The sequence below is a fragment of the Sinocyclocheilus grahami genome, unplaced genomic scaffold, assembly GCF_001515645.1.
Source record: "Sinocyclocheilus grahami isolate Dianchi unplaced genomic scaffold, SAMN03320097.WGS_v1.1 scaffold175.1, whole genome shotgun sequence".
Lineage (NCBI taxonomy): Eukaryota > Metazoa > Chordata > Actinopteri > Cypriniformes > Cyprinidae > Sinocyclocheilus > Sinocyclocheilus grahami.
This window is the reverse complement of record NW_015505354.1, coordinates 333,975-354,588: the sequence shown is the minus strand read 5'-3', so window position 1 is coordinate 354,588 and position 20,614 is coordinate 333,975. Positions and strand designations below refer to the sequence as shown.

Here is a 20,614-nt window from a genome sequence, read left to right as displayed (position 1 = left end):
AGCAAGCCGAGCGACAGAAAGATAGAGATGGTGGATAAAAAAACAAAAGAGGAAAACGTCTGTGGAACAAAAGAAGGCTTAAGGCAAGAAGTAGGACCCGTGTAAATATCGGATTAGCTTTCCAGCACTGGAGAGAACTCAAGGAGTGGAAGGCCTGCGATCGGACGGCGAGGTTGCTTTGTTTCTTCTCGATAGGTGAGTAACACCATGTCTGCGCCGTCGCCTCAACAGCTAAAGTCTGTCTAGTACACTGGACGTGACAAAGCGACCGTCAGCTATCAAAATTGGGGCGAGACCCTTTTGGGGTAGGGGCGTGTTTGTTTTGGTGATTTCAAATGTCAACATTGGCTACCATAAATCGCTTACCCCACCTTTAAACAATTAAATAAACTGCAGAATGTTGTTTTCTAATACACGCAGGAATTGCACGTGTTCAAACAGCGCTGCACAAGCTCGCGGCAGCAGGGTTCAAAGTCCAAAGCGTGAAGGAAATCTGCGCTGAAACTTACTCGTCAGCTGCTCAGTAAAATTTTTATGAATTTTTACAAGGCATGTGTGCAACAAACGTTTTCCCAAATTCGTAATGAGAATCATTTGTCAACAAAACGAAGCACTGAGGTCTTCCTGCGGGTTTCTGCCTAAATAAAAGTTGAGAAAAAGCAAGAACTCCATCAACATTAATAAATGTTATTGTAATTTTACTGTGGTTCTGTAAAATAAAAAAAATAAAAAAATAATAATAATAATTACAACAGCTCTATTAATACAGTTATTGTAACATTTACACAGTGTTCAGACTAGGATCTATAATATTTTCTAATGTTTTAAAATAAGTATTTTCTGCTCATCAAGGCTGCATTTATTTGCACGGCAAATAAACAAAACAGGCTATTTAATTTATGCAATGGTGAAAAAATTTGCTAAATGGGGGGAGGGGGGGGGACACGTGAACACGTGAAAAAACGTGTTCGGTATTCACAGTGTTTCATTTTGTTTGGCTTTGGCCAAGAATTTTCATTTCGGTGCATCCCTAGTATTTGCATCTTAGATGTTCATTTAAACACCACTATTTCTGACAAGGCCTCAGAGGCACCGGTTCAAAATTAATAAACTTCCTCTCTAAACAAAGAATAGACACTACTCGTGAGTCGTGACAGATACTGTTGACTGCAAACCCTTATTTTCTTTTCTCCGTACTGTAAGTTCAGGCCAGGGCACTGATAAGACAGTAACTCAAGCATAAACTCAACATCTTTAGGCCTAAATCTTTTTATTTCATATCCCTGATGGATCAACACCATTTTTCACATTTGCTATAACAGTTTAGCTTCTCTAAAAATTATACAGCAGCTCAGACACAAAGTGAATGTAGTTCAAGTCACCTGAGGATCTACAGGCTTTAAAATGTAGCCGCTTAAATCAAACACCACCTGCTCAGGCAAAGGAATAAACTTCTGTGTCATTTGTTAGGAATTATAGTTATATGCAGCCTCTCCATTACACATCCAAAAAAGCTGGATCATGACTGCAAAAGTAGGGCAGAATATTGGCAACAGAGAGACTGCTAAACAGCGAGCGACTGCAAAAAAGTTGAATGCTTTTTTTCCTTTTAAGAAAACAGCCATCTCAAACTGATTGTTTTATTTTCTTTAGTTCAAGTAAGAATCTATTATGATGAGGCCCATCTGTATAAGAGCCAAGCTGCTTTCACTGCCGCTCAAACGCATTAATATATATAATAATCATATACAAAAATGATGGTAAGATATGGCATGAATATGGTCATGAATAGTGATGAATCATGATCTGTTGTATGCAGTAAGAAAACAGAACAAGATAGTATTCCACCTTCAACTGCAACTTCAGCTGGTAACACACGTCAGTTGTGACTCTCTCCTACAGGACATGAACACAGAGGGAAATTAATAGCTTTAGATTAGTAGTGATGACTAATAAATAACCTGGCTCCAATGTGAGGCCAGACTCCCTCACAAAGAGGCTCTACTTTCAGTGGAGTCATGACCACCAGCACCGATAGAGAACACACAGCTTTCAAGGGAGCCCAGCCCACGGCTGTGACATCAGCGACTGTCGGCTTAGTCACCGACAGCACGAGCTACGAGGCAGAGGCAGCAGCAACCACCTCCTCAAAGACGTCAGCTCCTCACGAACGCGGGCAGCCATTTTGAATCCAGCCAGTCACCTGGCACAAACTGCATTTTGTGTCAGAGCGACTCAAGCAGAGTTGTACTTTTGACAATATGCGTCACTACTTTGTAAAAGTTGCCTCAGTCTTGGTTCCATGAATAAACCTTTGTAATGAGAGATGTTTCCATACTACGACCCACAAGGTGAACGCAATAGGTTGGCAAGTGTATTTGTGCCAGGAGGAGCGAGAATGTTTAGTTATTTTAAAATGCCATAATTACAGAATAAACTTCGATGAAATTGCATCCGAATGCCCTTCAGTGAGCACAATGAGACTTCAAACACATGAGAATAACTGCTTCTTTATAGTATGTTAACAATATTCTGTTTAGTTCTAAGCCAATTTTTAAAGATCAGTTATCTACTTAGATTAGTAAACAACATAATAAAATATGGTACTAATTGATAATCCTAAATAAATTACTATTAAGTCAATAATCAAGAGCAACCAAAGTGATTTTCTCTCATTTAGCCTTATACTGTAAACTAAAGTAAACCTCAGATTTTACAATCCATCATGATATGATGGAGCATGTGGTAAGAACACAAACAGAGTATTTTACACGGAGTATGAGATTCCAAGGGAGAAGATATATGATTATTTTAAGAAAAACTATTCACATATGATGGTTTAGGAGTCACCACTGAAGTTGCTGCAATATCTAAAGATACAGATGCCTCTCTTTGATTTGAATCAGATTCAGTAAGAGCTTTATTGCCATGTATTTAAACAAGAAAATCCTCTGATCCTACAAAACTGCTAAACCTTTTTTTACATCCACTAAAACATATTGGAGGAATATTTTACAAGTGATTTTCCAGCAAAATCAGACTACATGAAAAAGTAGGAAAGACCTGCCAGTCATAAGTAAACAGTCCAGGATTTCTGACAGATGGGAGATTCGGTCTGTACTCTGTACATACCTTGGGAAAGCATTTGTAATGACATGTGACTGGACACTGAAGCAAATATCACGCGTGGGCCGTTAGTTTGATACACTTGAATCACCTGAAGTGTCCTAGAAATATTCGCCCAGATGATTTACGATGCATGAACTGTATGCTATATTAAGAATTTTGAACAACTAATTTCGGCACTTATTGAGTCGCATATTCAGCTTCAGAAATTAATTTGCACTATATAGGGTGATGTGAGTCTCTAGTAGTATGGATGCAACAATTTTGGGAACTATCGCAGATGTGAATAGTGCGGCAATGTGGCTCGCGTCTGATGCATGCAGTATGGTCGTGGAAGGCGTCACCACTGCCTACATCATACTACACCAAGCCGAGATCAAAGTAGTTGCGTGCCATGCTCACTTCATACAAGTGCATGCATTAATCATTCTTAGTTCGAAATAGATTCCCGATCGTGGCGTACAACGGTAAAGAGGGGTTTATTGCGGCAAAACAGACTCCAATAAAAATCACTTGGACCGACGTAACGCCATGTCGACATTGGTAGCCATATTTTGCTGCTTATTTCGACATCAGAGAAGTAGACATGTTCTCGCGCCCATTGCCTATTAACTTGAACCATTCTATGAAACTTTCCGCAAGCCACACCAAATCACAGCGCTGGAAACGTTAAAACTGAGGTTATCGGGTCAGGTCGACGCGGTTATTCTGGTGCTCACTTTCTACAATATGCCTTGGGCAAACAAAGTTCAGTTGAAATAAACAACTGACATCAGAAGCACTTTACAGCACGATTCAGGCTACTACTTATTGTGTGCATTCACACACGCCCGCAACTTTAAGGCTTGTTTGCCAATTTTCCAACCGACACAAATAATTCAGCCATTCTTACCTGCCCACCAGCCAACGGAAAACGCTGGGATGTGAGGTTATTGACAGCTAGAGTCCGAAATTGCGTACTTTTCCACGTGTACAGCCCACAGAAGCGTACGATTGTAACGATTCTGCCGAATTCGAAAGACAACAGCGGAAAAAAATCGGCGATCACAGGGGGATCTACGCCAAAACCCACATGATCAACTACGTCAGCAGACGTATTTGCATACGATACAAGACGCCGTTCCATCCTGACTTTGGAAATGAACAAAGCAAAAGTTTGAAAATCGCCACTGGCAAGCGCTGACTTCGAGTGCAAGAGCAGTAGTTCACTTCGCCCTGCGCTTCCTTCTTTGAGATGATTAAACCAATGTTGTTTTGACGTCCCCTGCGTGAGTTTGGATCACAGGTCATTGAATATGAATCACTCTGGTGAAGGCCAGTGGCTGAACGGTTCTCTCTCGTTCTGTCGTCTCTCCTCCCATCCTCGCCTCTGTCCCCTCTCTCTCTCGCCCTCCCTCTCCTCACGTTTTGCCTGTAGCCTTGCTATGGTTGTGCATCAAAACAACCAGGTCGACTTTTAAATTGAGACAGATTACAACTCGAAGAAGAGTCGCTATGGAGACCTAAGTTTGTGGCACCTCGCCATACAAGTCAAATGCTGAACCGATTAAAACTGTTAAAATATTAAAATACACTCAAAAGCCAGGAAAAGAGTAACAGATGACACAATTATTTCTTTGGAAAATTTTAAGAAGCTTGACTGTCCTTTTCAAAGCTGCGCGTGCAGCAGTGGGCATGAACACTGCTGCAGAAGCTTATGAATTATTCATTAATCAGGACCAAAGATCCGCCAGTGTTTGGATATTTACATACAAATAAGCAGCTAATGAATTATTAATAGTCATTTTCTTGATTTGTTTTTTTTCTTCTTCTTCTTGTAGTTCATTTTAATTAACTTATGGGTACATGTTTTATTCATGACTAAGGTAGCACACCTGCACATTTAGTTGTCAATATATTTAACGCCATCTACAGGATATGCAATGTAACTTTCTGACAGAATGCAAATTCAAGTAGTTAGTCAAGTTTCCCATAGAAATGTAATACAATATGAAAATAAATTAAATATATTAATGCTTTAATATTTTTATAATTATTAATATCAAAGGTATATATATATATCCAAGTCATCCGAATACATGCAACAGCTTTGAGTGAGGAATAGGCCCAGATTTAAAACAACTTTTGTGATGTTTTTATGATGTCTTTTGTCATTTTTGGAGCTTGGCGCTTTTATGAAACTGATGGTAGGCAAAACCATCATTGTCCTCTAATGAAATAAAGCATTAACTTTTTATTTTAGAGGCGCATAGTCGCTCATTAGAGGTACTTATATTATGTCAGTTTTAATTTCATTGTGAAATGTAAAAAAAAAAAAAAAAAAAAATCCCACATGAACTTGGCTCTCATGAATGTGTATTGATTTGATAAGCGACGCAAAGCCCTGTCCCTCTGCAGACAAACTCATCGAGAACAGACTTTGCTCTACACAACTCATAACAGGAAGCAGAGGAGTGCCAACGGTAAGTGGTGGTTCTAATGTGAGCAAAATTTAACAATATTGTTATGTAACATTTGTGTATTAGATAAAAATTGTAACAATTTAACATAAAGAGAATTTGACATCATAAATGAATTTTAGATCTTAAACATGTGTCATTACTATGCTATTCAAGATAAATGTGCTGTCATACAAAAAGTATTTGTCTGTGTTGATTGTGTCTATCGTAAAACATTTTAAGAGTTTGTACTATTTACTCTTGATTTCCTAAATTGTGTCTATACCTATACTTAGGTTTGTTGAGAGATACAATATGAACAGAGAGCAGCCTCCCCCTCCATACAACCCCTATTACCCTCCGCAATATCCTAATGCAACGCAGGGCAACATTGGGCAGCCCACCGCTGGCACGATGCCCCCCGTTGTTGAACATGTCAATATGGGGATTCCAGACAGCGCTCCCCCTGAATACACCCCTGGATTTGAAGATGAGAACTGCTTTTCAGATGCTACCATAAGAAGAGGTCAGCTGTGCTCTCTTGAAATGACTTTAATCATTTGGCTGTGCTATTACAGTCAGAAAGAATGTCTATGTAAAGTTCTTGTTTTTTTTTCATTTTCTGTGTTAAAACCTAATATAGTCATGTTTCTTGACGTGTGTGTGTGTGTGTTTACTACACAGCAAAAATACATGAAATATCACTAAAACATTTTCACAAATGAAATATGTTTATATGTATATATTAGGCATACAGTCGAATTTTAATAATACAAGAGCTTATGTACTTTTAAATAGCTGTCAGCTATCAGCAATGTCATGCACATGGGAATGGTCAATGCTAAAAACTTGTTTCTTGTATTCAAATGTGCTTCATGTAGGTTTCATAAGAAAAGTGTATCTGACACTTATGGTTCAACTATTAACAACTGTTGGAATCATCTGTGCTTTTCTTTACTGGTGAGTAGACTGGTGTTTATGTTGCCACACCTATTTCAATTCATTTCGAAACACAAATGACAGATAATGAAGTGTACTTAAGTGTTACTTCATAGGCTTGAGCTTGTATACTCGTCTTTATTTTACGTCAGTTTATATATATATATATATATACACACACACACACACACACAAACACACTGTAGTACCGTTTGGGGTCAGTAAGGTTTTTTTTTTTTTTAAATCAGCATGGATTAATTAAACTGACCAAAAGTGAAATCTATAATGTCACAAAAGATTTGCTGTTCTTTGAACTTTTTTATGCATCAGAGAATTGTGAAATAAATGTACACACATACACACAAAGGCAGAACAGCAATTTTTTAACACTGATAATAGTAAGGAATCTTTATACTGTAGATCACCAAATCAGCATATTAGCATGATTTCTGAAGAATCACGTGACACTGAAGACTGGAGCAATGGCTACTGAAAATACAGCTTTGCCTTCAGGAATAAATTACATTTTAAAATATATGTAAATAAAAAATAATTATTTTTAGATTGTAATAATATTTCACAATATTACTGTCTTTACTGTATTTTTTATCACATAAAAACATCAAGCATAAGAGACTTCTTTGGGAAACATAAAAAAATATTACAACCTCAAACTTTTGAACAGTAATGTGTGTACAGTATATTATTAATGCTGACATTTATGCCCTTTTCCTATAGGGAGACACTCAAGGATTGGGTGAGAGACACATACTGGTTTACCTACACTATGATGTGAGCACTTCACCTTTGTTCTGCATGTCTTAAATAATATGCATGTATTGCGTCCATACATTTTACACTGAATTCTTGTGTTTGTTCAAAATTCACAAGGTGTGCAACATTTGTTCTAATCATTGTGCTCATCTGTTGTGGTGACATACGTCGCAAAGTTCCCTTAAACTTCATCTTCTTAGCGCTGTTTGTAAGTAAAATACAGAGCAGCTGTATTTAATTGTGGTGAGCATTAAATGTGAAACTTTTGTAAATGTTAACTGCTGTTTTCCCACACAGACAATCACAGAAGGTTTTCTCCTTGGATCAGTGGTAGTGTGAGTAAAAACATCATTAAAATGCAGTAAATGCATTTCAATTACTCAAAAACTTGCTCTTCGATTATTCAAAAACTTTAGTTACACAGCCAGTGTTATAGTAAGGAATTGTTATTATTATTCAGGTACTATTCAGCAGAGGCAGTGCTCTGGGCAGTGGGTGCAACTGCTTTGGTGTCTCTTGCAATGAGTTTGTTTTCACTGCAGTCTAAAGTAAGTTACAAAATTGGCTGTATGTATTGTATTAACAAAATGTTAGTTATAAAGTAGTAAACATGCCCATGCTTGTTTTTAGTGGGACTTCACAGCTCTGTCAGGGAGCATATGGGTATTATGCTGGACGCTGTTTTCATTTGCATTACTCTGTGCAATTCTGAGATCACAGGTAAATCATCAACTAATATTTCTTCCTCCTATTAAAAATGCTAATTTATTTATATTAATTCATCTTAACTTTTATGTTCCAAAGTATCTGTACATCCTTTACGCATCACTGGGAACTTTGATCTTCTCTGTGGTAAGAACACATCTTTCTTATAGTCATGCTTTATCCAGTGTAGCTTTGTCGAAATTTATATGCATAATCCTTATCTAGGAGGGCTTCTTGATACACTGTAGTACTTGTACTATTAGGCTGGCGTAGTATTAACATAATGGTCTGCCAACAATCTTTTATTGTGCTTAATAGTTCCTATTTACTGTTCTCATCTTACTGTCTCTCACTTTCATTTTCCATTCTTAGTACCTGGTGATGGACACGCAGCTCATACTGGGCGGAAAGCACAAATACAGCATCAGTCCAGAAGAGTACATCTTTGCTGCTCTGAACTTGTACCTTGATATTATCACAATTTTCTTATTATTGCTTCAATTAATTGGAATTTGTCGTTGATGTGGTTATGAGCATCATGATGGCTGCCCCACTCAACACCTGTCTCATGTAGACTGTAGGTTTTGAGACACATTTTTACTCCATTTTTTCAAACATAGCTTCGTTTTGTCTGCAACATAATAGAAGTTAAACTGAATTTTGCTTAATGGTACATAAGCCTGTATGTAAATCAGGCAAAACAGCTATCAGTAAAATAGCTAAAACATTGGGGGGGAGGTGGTGCAACAATTTTCAAATCGCTAGTAAATTTCACAAATAATTACAAAGAAACAGCAAGTAACACATTGAATTTTAAGTAGAGCATATTTATAAAACATACTCAAATGATCTTTATATTTGCAATTTCAAAAAAAAAAAAAATGCTCGGTGCAGTTTAATAGTAAAATATATATTACATTAAGTGAAATAGCTAGTAAATAGATATCAGTTATTTTTTTTAAAGTGTAAAGAACAATGTTATAAAAGTTACATGGGATATGAATATGCAGTAAGCTCTGGGTTTTTGAGACACATTTTACTAACGCTGTTTAAAACATGACTCCATAGTGTCTGTAACGTATTAAATGTCCACTCTCATGTCACTGTACTTTAAGTTAAATCCATTAAAGTGTCTACTGTCATCCATTTTCTATGATTTTGAATAATTTGAGAACAATAATAATAATAATAATACAAATACTACTAGTACTACTAATGATGATGATGATAAAATCTACCATTCCTTAGCTAAACACACCTCCAGGCAACTGAAAAGGTAAGAAGAGTTACGCTTTTGTTATGCTAATATCTTCTGTTACTTTTATTATGCGTGCCGAAATATTGCCGGAAGTTGATTAAATCGATAAACCGACTTCGTCACAAAGCAAAAGTGTCATGGCGGAGTTAAATGAAAACGCTCGTGATAAGGACAAATCGTTGGCAAAAAACAGTAGAACCGGGGACGCTGAAAACATGAAAACACAGATTCACAAGCCCTGTTCCCAGGGTAAGCAAGACACAGCCACCGCGGTTACTACCACGGAGTACTGCGAAAAATTACAGGAGTGGATGTGGCAGTACTACTACAGCTATATGAACTGGCAGAGCTGGATAGCCATGTCTGCGTTTTCCTTCCCACCGTGTTTCCCAACACAAGGAACAAATGAAACGCCCGGGGCGACGACATGGGGTGCAGATATGTCTAACGGAGACCTTCGCAATTGGTTTAGCAGCCCGTTTGGTTTTCCTGCTGCAGCTGCGAACGCGAGCGGACAGAGTTCTCGAGCTCCCGCCACAGCACCTGCGCAGCTGCCACAACAACTACAGCAGCAACTGCAGCCTAATGGAAATGCGCAGCAGCCAGGTAATAATATCCAGTGAATAACGTCTTATATTTTTGTTGTTAATACTGTCAGGCTAGCTGTTGTATTGTGTTGCTGATTACCCTAGTGATGAATCTGACATCCTCAAATGTCAGGTGACTCTGTGAGCGAGCCTTCTTGGACTTTGCGTTTAGTTTATGCATATCAGTTAGTACAGTATCATTTCGTTTTATTCATATGACCAGTATCATGTTAACTCTTGGGTCATTCTCGTTATAAAGTAAGTATTTCTGTAACGTGGTACACCTAACTTCCAGAAATATGCTTTTGTCAAACTCAGGCACTTAAACTTCATTTATTATGGCTTTATTATTATGTGAATATTGTCAATTAATTAACACGATGTCTAACAGAATAGAACGTTTTATCTAACAGGATGGAGTATTTTAGAGTGATATAAACCAACTAATACCACCAAACCACCCCGCAATTTTTGTTAGTTAAATGTTTATTATAAAAGACAAACCAGGTAGAAAGTGAAATTGCAGAAACAGGAAAAAAAAACTATGAAATGATTATGAATTACAACATTCACATGAAAACATGTGTTGTTTGAGACTTTGTAATTGGAGAAAGGGCAGTTGAAGAAACACCATTCTTTATAATCGCCAGTTTTATTTTAGAATGATCACTTAATTGTGAAACAAATATTATTCCCATCTTTGAAAATTTTGAGATTATTATTTTATCCTATATATTAAGACATATGATGGGACATGAAAATATATTTCATAACAAGAATGATCCACTTTACAAAAACAGTTCATGTCTATAATGTGTTTTGTCTAGGTAGGGAATATTATATTCCCTCTCCTTTCCAACGGTTCTTGGCAGAAATGGTGGATTTCTTTATTCTTTTTTTCATTAAAGCTACAATCATCCTCAGTATTGTCCACTTGAGTGGAATGAAGTAAGTCTGAAATGTTGTTGTTTATATTTCCTAACATATTGCTCATGCTGTATTTCGTTAAACAAAATCATTCATTTATCACTTTGTCAATTTTAGGGACATCTCAAAGTTTGCCATGCACTTCATTGTAGAGGAGATTGATGAGGACACATCAATGGAGGAATTGCAGAAAATGATGCTTGTGGCTCTAGTGTACAGGATATTAGTTTGCTTTTATGAGGTTAGTTCAAACAAATGATTTAATCTGTGGAAATAATTCATGAAGACCTGTATAACTGTTTTTGATTGATTTCAGATCATATGCATTTGGGGAGCTGGTGGAGCGACACCAGGGAAGTTCCTCATTGGCTTACGAGTGGTCACATGTGACAACTCTGTCCTGGTTCAGCCAAACCGCGTTCTTGTGGTACCAGCGACTAACGTCACGCTTTCTGCGTCAGTGTTAACATCACTCTCTGTCTTTTTTTATTAAATATTTGACCTTTTTCCAAAATGTAATTTTTAAACTTGTATTTTCTTGTAGGTCAACGGTGAGAGCGTTAAACAAGAACTTCTCCATAGCTTTCTTCTTTCCGGCGTTCATCACGCTTCTTTTCTTTCAGCACAACAGGACTGTGTATGACATTGTGGCTGGCACCATTGTGGTCAAGAGAAACCGGCTTAGATGACTTTGTCATTGAAGTCAATACCAACCCGACATTGTAATGCAAAAACAAGCTCATAGACAAATGAGAGAGAACCAGCTGCAGTGACACATACTGAACTGAACTAAAGCTATTGGCCTCTCGAAGAACTGTCACTTTAAGATCTGAACACTGAATTTCCAGTAATTCTCACCCATCTTCTTTGGACACTTAGTCTTATAAGCATGAACTGCTTTCTCAGAAGTATTTTTTAATCATCTGCGTTGACATCTTTGAATATTTTTCTTGTGCCAAAATAAGATAATTTATAAATGCGCTGCCTCACAATACTTGAACTTCCTCTGGTACATGCATTTAATCTCTATCTCTCTCTGTTAATGAATGTGGATTATTGATCAGAATATTTACTAAGAACATTCTTTCTCCAAAGACAATATAGTTTGGTTATATATCCTAATCTACTGACTGGATTTGTATTTCAGATGAATGTTTTGTACCTAATTAGCTATACTTTATGGCCTATTAAAATCTTGAAAATGCCAGGAATTTTTTTTTTAGCTGTTTTGCATACTAATTTTCACTGCATGTCTTTTTCAACTCCAAGTTCTGCACTATTATAAGCTTCTGAGTTGAGCAGTTCAACTTTACGTTGCCTCATTCTTTATCAGTTTGTTTTTCCTTTTGGATTGTTTAGATATGGCCAAATCAAAATAATTCAATTTTGTCCCAGACAAATAATTCTGTGTTGTCTCTGTTTATAGAGTGACTATTTACACCAATAACAATCCTTTGAATATATGTGTTTATTAGGGCTGGGTAAAAAATAACAATATCTCGATTTTAATCGATTCTCATTTTTGCAAAACGATATCGATTCTTAAATCCCAAGAATCGATTAGTCTAGCCTGTTTTCAGTTAATGGACGGAATGTTGAAGGGCACTTCCCATCCAATATATCGTTGTGCTTTGGTACTTTTAATATGAAACCAAGTCTCAGATTTCAAATTCTGTCCGTTGTATTGAATTCGTGTATCATTCGATAATTCGTTTTTTGATTTCATATTGAAAGTAGAAAAATGAGAAAACGGCTCCTTTTTCGTTTTTTTTTTGTTTTTTTTCCAAAAAACGAAAAACGAGAATTCAGCTTAAATTTTCGTTTTTCGTTCATGGGTGGAGAAATTAATAAACAGCTTGAATATTCGATTTCTACACGTGGGCGGGAATTAAACGCCCCTTTCTGCTGATTGGTCAGCCGAAGATCAAACCGTGCTGCCTTCAGTTCTTCCGCAGTATCACGCAGCAGAATAATAGTCCTCCACTGCTGCAGTTGTACGATTAATAACCCATTTTATCAATTTCATATTTTTCTCATTAAACAGACTAATGAATAGCTGGACACAACTCGTACCTGGGCAGAGTCTAGACAGGTCTTTCTTCAGTGTAGACCAGCGGTTCTTAAAGTGATAGGGGGGCCGCAAAATAATTTGCTATAGCCTAAAGTATTTCCAGACTGTAAAGTCACTTTTTTTTTATCATGATACATAGGCCTACTGTGATTTATTCCAAAGTGACTTATATGATGCATTTAACAAAAATAATCTAAGTGAAGCCTTTTAAAAGACAAGTATTCCCTGTGGTTTATGTTTGTGGCATGCCATGCCCAGCTGATGCAAAGAATAGAATTTATATCTACACAGAAGAAAGCCCTGTCTAGACTCTGCCCCAGTATGAATTGTTGAGTTATTCATAAGCCTGTTTGTTTGATGAAAAAATATTAAATGGAGTTGCAATAAATGCTTAAGAATCCATACAACTGCAGCAGTGGAGGACTATTATTCTGCTGCGTGATACTGCAGAAGAACTGATGACAGCATGGTTGACCAATCAGCAGAAAGGGGCGTTTAATTCCCGCCCACGTGTAGAAATCGAATATTCAAGCTGTTTATTCATTTTTCCACTCATGAACGAAAAAGGAAAATTTAAGCTGAATTCTCATTTTTTTCCAAAAAACGAAAAAGGAGCCATTTTCAAATTTTTCTACTTTCAATATTAAATAAAAAAAACGAATGATCGAATGATACACGGATTGTATTGCAGTATTCAAACAATAAATGCCGTTTTGGCGCTGTTTAATGTGGAGTGACAGATCGCTGTAGCGCCTCAGTTCAGAATCAGCAGACGCAGCAGCGCGAGGCGCACGTGAACTGATCATCTCCTCCACATTAATACCAGCTTCAGCGCAAAATAAACATCCAAAGGTAAGTTAAAAGAAAGAGTACAACTTTACAATCCGTATCCTGTCTCATGTAATCGCTCAATAAGTGTTTCGGCCGCGCAAAGACGTCAATATTGTTTGTAAAAATGTCATGTAATGTCACCTCAGAAAAAAACATATTCGGTGGCGTTTTGCTAAATATATGCGCCATATCATTTTATTATAATTTTTTACTTTTCTTCAATGTTTCAGTCATATTTTTTATGACAGCCACCATTTAAATGTTAAAAAAACGAATAGAAGTAGAAATGTTATGTAATTGTAACCTTTTTTTAAATAAAAACTTCATTAAGTGTAATTGAAGCGGTTATATAGCCTAAAAAATCCGTTAGTTTTAACCTTCAATATTATAGAAATGTAGTACCAACTGACTTTTACAGCATTAGTTAATATAATTTTTTTCCCTTGAGAAAATTTGGCATGTGTACCTGATATATATCCAAAATAATCGATATCGAATCGAATTGGGAATCGAATCGAATCGCAAGCTTGTGAATGAGAATCGAATCGAATCGTGAAATTTGTGTCAAACCCCAGCCCTAGTGTTTATACAGGGATTATACAGCACATGAAAAATAGTTGTATTTTCTGAAATTGTGCTTACATATGTAGATGCAAAGTGGGTTGCATTAGGTTCATTTCCAAATAGTTGTAACAGTCAGAATGTGGACAAAATGTGAAAAGCACTTGAAACACTTTCAACACACAAAAATATTTTTTTCATTTTTTATAGGACTGAGTAAAAATAAACTTCTGAGTGATGCAGATACATGTAAAGATAACTGATAAATTACAAAAAAGGTTATGCCTTACTAAACATAAAAAAAAAAAAAGAGAAAATTTGGCATGTGTACCTGATATATATCCAAAATAATCGATATCGAATCGAATTGGGAATCGAATCGAATCGCAAGCTTGTGAATGAGAATCGAATCGAATCGAATCGTGAAATTTGTGTCAAACCCCAGCCCTAGTGTTTATACAGGGATTATACAGCACATGAAAAATAGTTGTATTTTCTGAAATTGTGCTTACATATGTAGATGCAAAGTGGGTTGCATTAGGTTCATTTCCAAATAGTTGTAACAGTCAGAATGTGGACAAAATGTGAAAAGCACTTGAAACACTTTCAACACAAAAAATATTTTTTTCATTTTTTATAGGACTGAGTAAAAATAAACTTCTGAGTGATGCAGATACATTTAAAGATAACTGATAAATTACAAAAAAGGTTATGCCTTACTAAACATTAAAAAAAAATTTAAACCACCAATATGGTACTGGCATATGGTGTATCTCTATATTATTGTTATTTTTAAATCGGAAGACTGCTAACATTTTTCAGTTTGCTATTAAATGACATTAATTGAAGCAGGGCAGTAACCATTTGCATTGTATTGGTCTCAATCCTTAAAATGAAGACAGGTAATGTGTACAAAGATCGAACAGGGCAGTCTTACATGGAGGGAAGTTTTTGTTACATCTGGCACCCCTAGCAGTTGTACTCATCAGTTGACATGAGACACCAGTAGATGGAGTAAGAGCGCTGACTTGCGATGCAGACTGCCTGTGGAAACAACGTGTCAAACTGAAGTAGGAATCGCTCATGGTGTGTATATTTAAAGACAAAATGTTTATGAAACGGATAGTTCCAGTCATGGCTTCTGGTTAGTAGCTATGAAGTGTACACTATATCACTGCACAGCTTCTATAACGTATAGTTATTGTTGTTAGATCGCAACATTCTATTATATCAGGACCTATATCTTCTAGAATTCCACTTAAAGAGGTAGTTCTACCCATAAATGAAAATTCTGTCATCATTTATACACCTCCACGTTTTTCCAAACATGTATAAACTTCGTTTTTCTGTTTAACTTAAAATAAGATATGTCTCTATTGTATGTATGTATGTGTATGTATGTATATCAATGGTAACCACAACTGTTTGGTTACCGACAGTCTTCAGAATTTGTGTGTGTGTGTGTGTGTGTGTGTTCCACAGAAAATGCAGGTTTGAAATGACATGAGTGTGAGTAAATGATGACAGGATTTTTCATTTTGGGTGAACTATCCCTTTTAATGGATTTGCGTAATAAAATAGCGTTTTCGTGGTAGTTTGAGAGTAAATTCGATATGGACCTGAAAACACTTTAGTTTGGTGTCCTACCCGTGAAAACCATTGGTTAATTACAGCAGTGTTGGAAAATAAATAATAGGTAGATAATCTGTTGTATATCATATTGTTTAAACTGGCCTTTCTTTCATCTTTTCCACTGAAAAGCTTTGTCTGGGCTTATGATTTCTTTGCGAGTGCATAATGAAATGTTGATTGTGTTACTGTAGGCCCTACAGTTGGCTTTCTCCAACACAGAACCTCATCGCTCACTCAGATATTTTTCATTTTCTGTCTTTCTGTCTATCACTTTGAACCTGCTGCCTTGTAAAACCCTGTCACTATCAGAATGGTACCACTGATGTTGCATTGCAGTTATCAGTGAGTAGTGCCCAGCCACACTCAACCTGACTTTGTTTATCTCACAAGTCAGACTGAGAATGTCTGTATGACTATATGAACTATATAAACTATATAACGTCAGTATGAGCCACAGCTCTGTGTGGGGAACAGTCATCCTCATGCTGCTATTTTGGTAGTGCTGGCTCATTATCTATAATTTGTTTAAAAAACTTAATCCCTTTTGTAGAAGGATGTATATATATATATATATATATATATATATATATATATATATATATATATATATATATATATATATAAATTGCAGTCTTACTGCAGTTTACGTACTATAGAAATATACTGAAATATACAGAAAAATAGACTGTAAAATATATATATATATATTCCTCAATTTGAGGCCAGACATCCTCTGAATTTAGAGCAGACTGTTTTCACAGTTCAAAAGTGCTTACCAACCTTATCAATGTCCCAGTGTCTGTCTGTAAGGTGTTTAACAACTCCCAAGTTTACACACTTACAGGCCTCTAACTATGTCTATGTGACTCATGGCTCTCTGGCAGATGCTTTAATTAGAGATCCAGCTGCAGCAGAATGGAGACTTCACATTATAACGGAAGGTGCTGAGATGAGAATGGATGGGGGTTCATCTCAAAGGGGACAGATTTGGCGACACCACTGTGGGAGATGCAGCAAAACTATTTTTCATTTCTATATGTTGAACCCTCATCTCATTTTCATTATTCAGTGGCAGCTGCTGGTAAATCAAAGGAGCTACGGTATAGTGAAAGATAGGTTAAAAGATTTTAGGGCTACAGTGCTTAGCTAAACAACATGATCAAATGTATTTATTCAAATAGGCCATTCCACTGGAAAGTTGTGCTTGTACTGTAGGTTTGGAAAGAGTGACCACTAGATATTTTCCTTGACCTTACAGTATTACTCATTTATGGCCCCATTACTTTGAATGAACATTTGTTGACATGAGGCATTCTTGAATCTGATCCCCAGTCATTCAGCTATAGTGAACTCAGTCAAGCTACACAAAAGGGAAAGTGTCTGCCTGGCAACAGTATCAGTGTTTACTAAACAAATCAAGCATGACAAATTCACAAAATCAGGAACTTGTACTGAAATAAATTTATTTCAAGGGAAAAACTGTAGAATAGAGAATTCAAGATTTTCGTATTTGGAAAGAGTGGCATCTTTAGAGTTGATTTCACTATGGATTTTTTATTTTATAATAAAAAATCATTGCATTTTACTAATAAGTCAGTATAACTATTAAAGTACAAAATGTAATAAAGTACAAAGGCTTCATTTGGAATGCATTGTAGCAGTTTTTTGCCACACTCATAAGTTCATCTGGCCCGTCTTGTTTTGGCATCTCATGATTTGGTTGCCATGCCATATCACATTTCAATGCATTTTATTTTTACACTGAAATGAAGATAATATGAGAGAATTTAGTTTTAAAAAGCATATTTATTATAATATAGTTGGATACTGTATATGCAACATTTGCTTTCTGCCCACGTCCATCAATCAAGTTTGACCCTTCATTGTAAAAAGTTTGGGCACCTCTGGAAATAATGCTGCAACACTGGAAAAGGAAAGTGGCAGGAGTAAACCACCTGTTTATCTCAGTGTTTTCATCAAGAGATAAATTAGGAAGAAACCTAATTCAAAATCATATTTGCTAGATCTTAAGATACAGTATATAAGAGAAGGAATAATTTTCATTTCAGATAATGTTTTTTATAGTGATTCAAAACATCATTCATAATGCATTGCACTGGGAAACAGTATTAGACATATTCATAACAGATTTTAAAAGTGAAATACAACTTATCTAGAAATGTACAAATGGTAGCATTTATCTTTTACTTGCTATTCATCAAGCAAAAGCAAGGAGGAAATCCATTTTCACATGGTTTGCTCTGATTCTCCATTTCATATTTCTGTGTAGGGTTAACCATTTTCCAGTACTTCTGTGGTGAAGCAGTGACAGTGATTAGAGATGGAAGATCTAGTAATGGCTTTATAATAGCTTGGTTTTATAATTGCTGTTTGTGTGTTTTCTAATGTGTTCTCTCTCTGTTAGGCTGCCAAAACCATTATTGAGGCTTAGTATTAAGCCTCTTGAGTGTCTGATACAGAGAATGTTATTGCATTCCTTACTGGACGCCTCCGATATAGTGACCATGCAATCTAGCGTTTTACTTTTATTAAGCATTCGGCACTTTTGACCAGTGAACGTTGCCTACTCAACCCCTTGGCAATAGTTAAAGAAATCAAAGATGATGTTCTTCATGTCTGTGCTTGTAAAGTGGTTGAGCTGCTCCTTCAACCATTCTTGTCCTCGCTCCTCAAGTTGTATTCTCAGCAGTGTGTAGGCTAGAGCTATTTTGGCTTAAAAATACTGGCTCTGAAAGACATGGAAAAACATTTTACTTTCAGAAAGATTTGGTGGTCTTTTATTGTGGTTCGGTTTAAGAAGTCAAAGAAGTACTTGCAAACAATAGTTCATCCAAAAATGAACGTTCTGTCATCATTTACTCACCCTCATGTTGTTCCTAACTTGTATCACATTCTTTCTTCTGTGGAACACAAAAGAAAATATTTTGAAAGTAATTGGGGTCCAGTTTAAGATAGTACTAAATATAGCTCTGTGATTGTATGAGTTCTTTGCAGTTAAACAGACTTTGTGATTCAGCTTATATGTTTTGCAATCAATTGGGCCTTGCAAACAAACAATGGACATATTGTCTGTTAATCATCTAAATATGACAACTATTTATTCCACTAACTATTACAACTAACCATTTACCTTATAGAGTTCAACTTCATCTATTGTCAAATGTCCTTTGATTTAAAGGTGAAACAGTAATTTTGTCTTTAATTTCTTGTTACACACAGAAAATCGTGTTAAAAGGTATAAAACTGATTTAAAAAAAAAATTGTTCACATGCATACATAGTTACACACTGAAATAACGCATGACTCAGAGAAAAATTCTCAAGGTGGAAGCCTTGAGACACATGTAGACCCTGTCCTTGTTACCTTGGTAACACAGGTCCTTGAATAATCTTCCCACATGCTCAGAGACAGTATAATACTTACTAAATCAAGGGGCCTTCCAGTTCGAAGTGCGTACAGCTCACTCAAATGACACCAAACTGGATGCCTTCTGTTAGAAAAGTTCCTTTAAAGGGAAGTCGATTCACTCGCCGGCCATATGAGCATTCTACAATAATAGCTCCTGTCAACTTGAATGGGGAGGGACTGAAATCTCTAAAACTGTTTGTGAAGATTGCGTTTTAACAACATATTTCATAACAATGGTATCATAAATGATGCTTGTTTTGCAAACATTTTAACAAAAAAGCTGCATTTTCAAGATAGTCTGAGTGAATTAGCCAACACTAAACATCTGATAAAGGTTTATTAAAGGGTTATTTTAACTCTAATGTTGGACTTAAGTTTGTATCTGCTATACTACTGTCACGGAGTCACCAGCCACGCCAGATCCTGCAGCTCCACCCACTCGTTCACAATCACCAGAATTCTGATTCACCGCACCTGCCTACACTCATCAAGTCACACTTTATAATCCCTCACAGTGCACCACACCATTGTCTGGTCTTGTTGTTACCCTGCACAACATACCTGACTATCTACCTGCTTCATCCATCCATCCATCCATCCATCCATCCATCCATCCATCCATCCATCCATCCATCCATCCATCCATCCATCCATCCATCCATCCATCCATCCATCCATCCATCCATCCATCCATCCATCCATCCATCCATCCATCCATCCATCCATCCATCCATCCATCCATCCATCCATCCATCCATCCATCCATCCATCCATCCATCCATCCATCCATCCATCCATCCATCCATCCATCCATCCATCCATCCATCCATCCATCCATCCATCCATCCATCCATCCATCCATCCATCCATCCATCCATCCATCCATCCATCCATCCATCCATCCATCCATCCATCCATCCATCCATCCATCCATCCATCCATCCATCCATCCATCCATCCATATCTGCTTTGTCCACCAGTTTGTCTCGTTTACTCATGTCAATAAACACCTCATCTGTGTCAGTTCCTGTCCTGTGTCCTTCTGTTTGCTGACAATTGTGCATTTGCAATTCGTATTTTATAAATATCTTCACTTTTATATTGTTTCTGTTGCACATGAGACATTAAACTCATCTCATAATTAACTTCACAGGCTTCAAACTAGAAATATATAAAATCATTTAAAATTTCTTAAATCTATCTCACAAATGCTTCCAAACAAGAAAACACCTGGATCTCTTTCCTTGTTATACGTGAATGCCATAACCTTAGCATAATTAACATTTTCTAAATATTGTAGCCCTAAATTCTGTTAAGTTGGTTCTCTACATATCTT

The 20,614-nt window shown here is 36.6% G+C and overlaps 3 protein-coding genes and 1 long non-coding RNA gene across 6 annotated transcripts in view; 2 read left to right on the top strand and 2 right to left on the bottom strand.

Annotated features, from left to right (window-relative positions):
• zhx2a (zinc fingers and homeoboxes 2a) overlaps window positions 1–4,411 on the bottom strand; it is a 34,533-nt gene extending 30,122 nt beyond the window's left edge. For 2 of the 3 annotated variants that reach the window (XM_016283478.1, XM_016283477.1), the window contains exon 1: window positions 4,019–4,411. The gene's annotated coding sequence lies outside the window, so the exon portion shown is untranslated. Of the gene's footprint in view, window positions 1–1,848; window positions 1,897–4,018 lie in introns of all 3 variants that reach the window. The other variant, XM_016283479.1, reaches the window with a different exon arrangement.
• A 1,127-nt stretch (window positions 4,412–5,538) lies between these two features.
• On the top strand, window positions 5,539–8,883 carry LOC107593651 (protein lifeguard 1). The gene is made up of 10 exons (XM_016283476.1): window positions 5,539–5,588; window positions 5,861–6,090; window positions 6,446–6,524; window positions 7,242–7,295; window positions 7,395–7,485; window positions 7,575–7,612; window positions 7,738–7,825; window positions 7,908–7,997; window positions 8,082–8,129; window positions 8,355–8,883. The coding sequence occupies exons 2-10, from the start codon at window positions 5,880–5,882 to the stop codon at window positions 8,502–8,504; spliced, it is 849 nt and encodes a 282-aa protein (XP_016138962.1). The 5' UTR covers window positions 5,539–5,588; window positions 5,861–5,879; the 3' UTR covers window positions 8,505–8,883.
• A 450-nt stretch (window positions 8,884–9,333) lies between these two features.
• Window positions 9,334–12,116, top strand: LOC107593650 (protein FAM8A1-like). Its single transcript, XM_016283475.1, has 5 exons — window positions 9,334–9,846; window positions 10,655–10,775; window positions 10,872–10,995; window positions 11,071–11,210; window positions 11,299–12,116. Exons 1-5 carry the CDS (start codon window positions 9,378–9,380, stop codon window positions 11,441–11,443), a joined length of 999 nt encoding a protein of 332 aa, XP_016138961.1. The 5' UTR covers window positions 9,334–9,377; the 3' UTR covers window positions 11,444–12,116.
• A 5,856-nt stretch (window positions 12,117–17,972) lies between these two features.
• Window positions 17,973–19,622, bottom strand: LOC107593652 (uncharacterized). Its single transcript, XR_001610108.1, has 3 exons — window positions 19,294–19,622; window positions 18,734–18,770; window positions 17,973–18,598 (listed from the first exon to the last, which is right to left on the bottom strand). It is a non-coding gene; the product is annotated as an uncharacterized lncRNA (long non-coding RNA).
• Window positions 19,623–20,614: the final 992 nt, after the last annotated feature.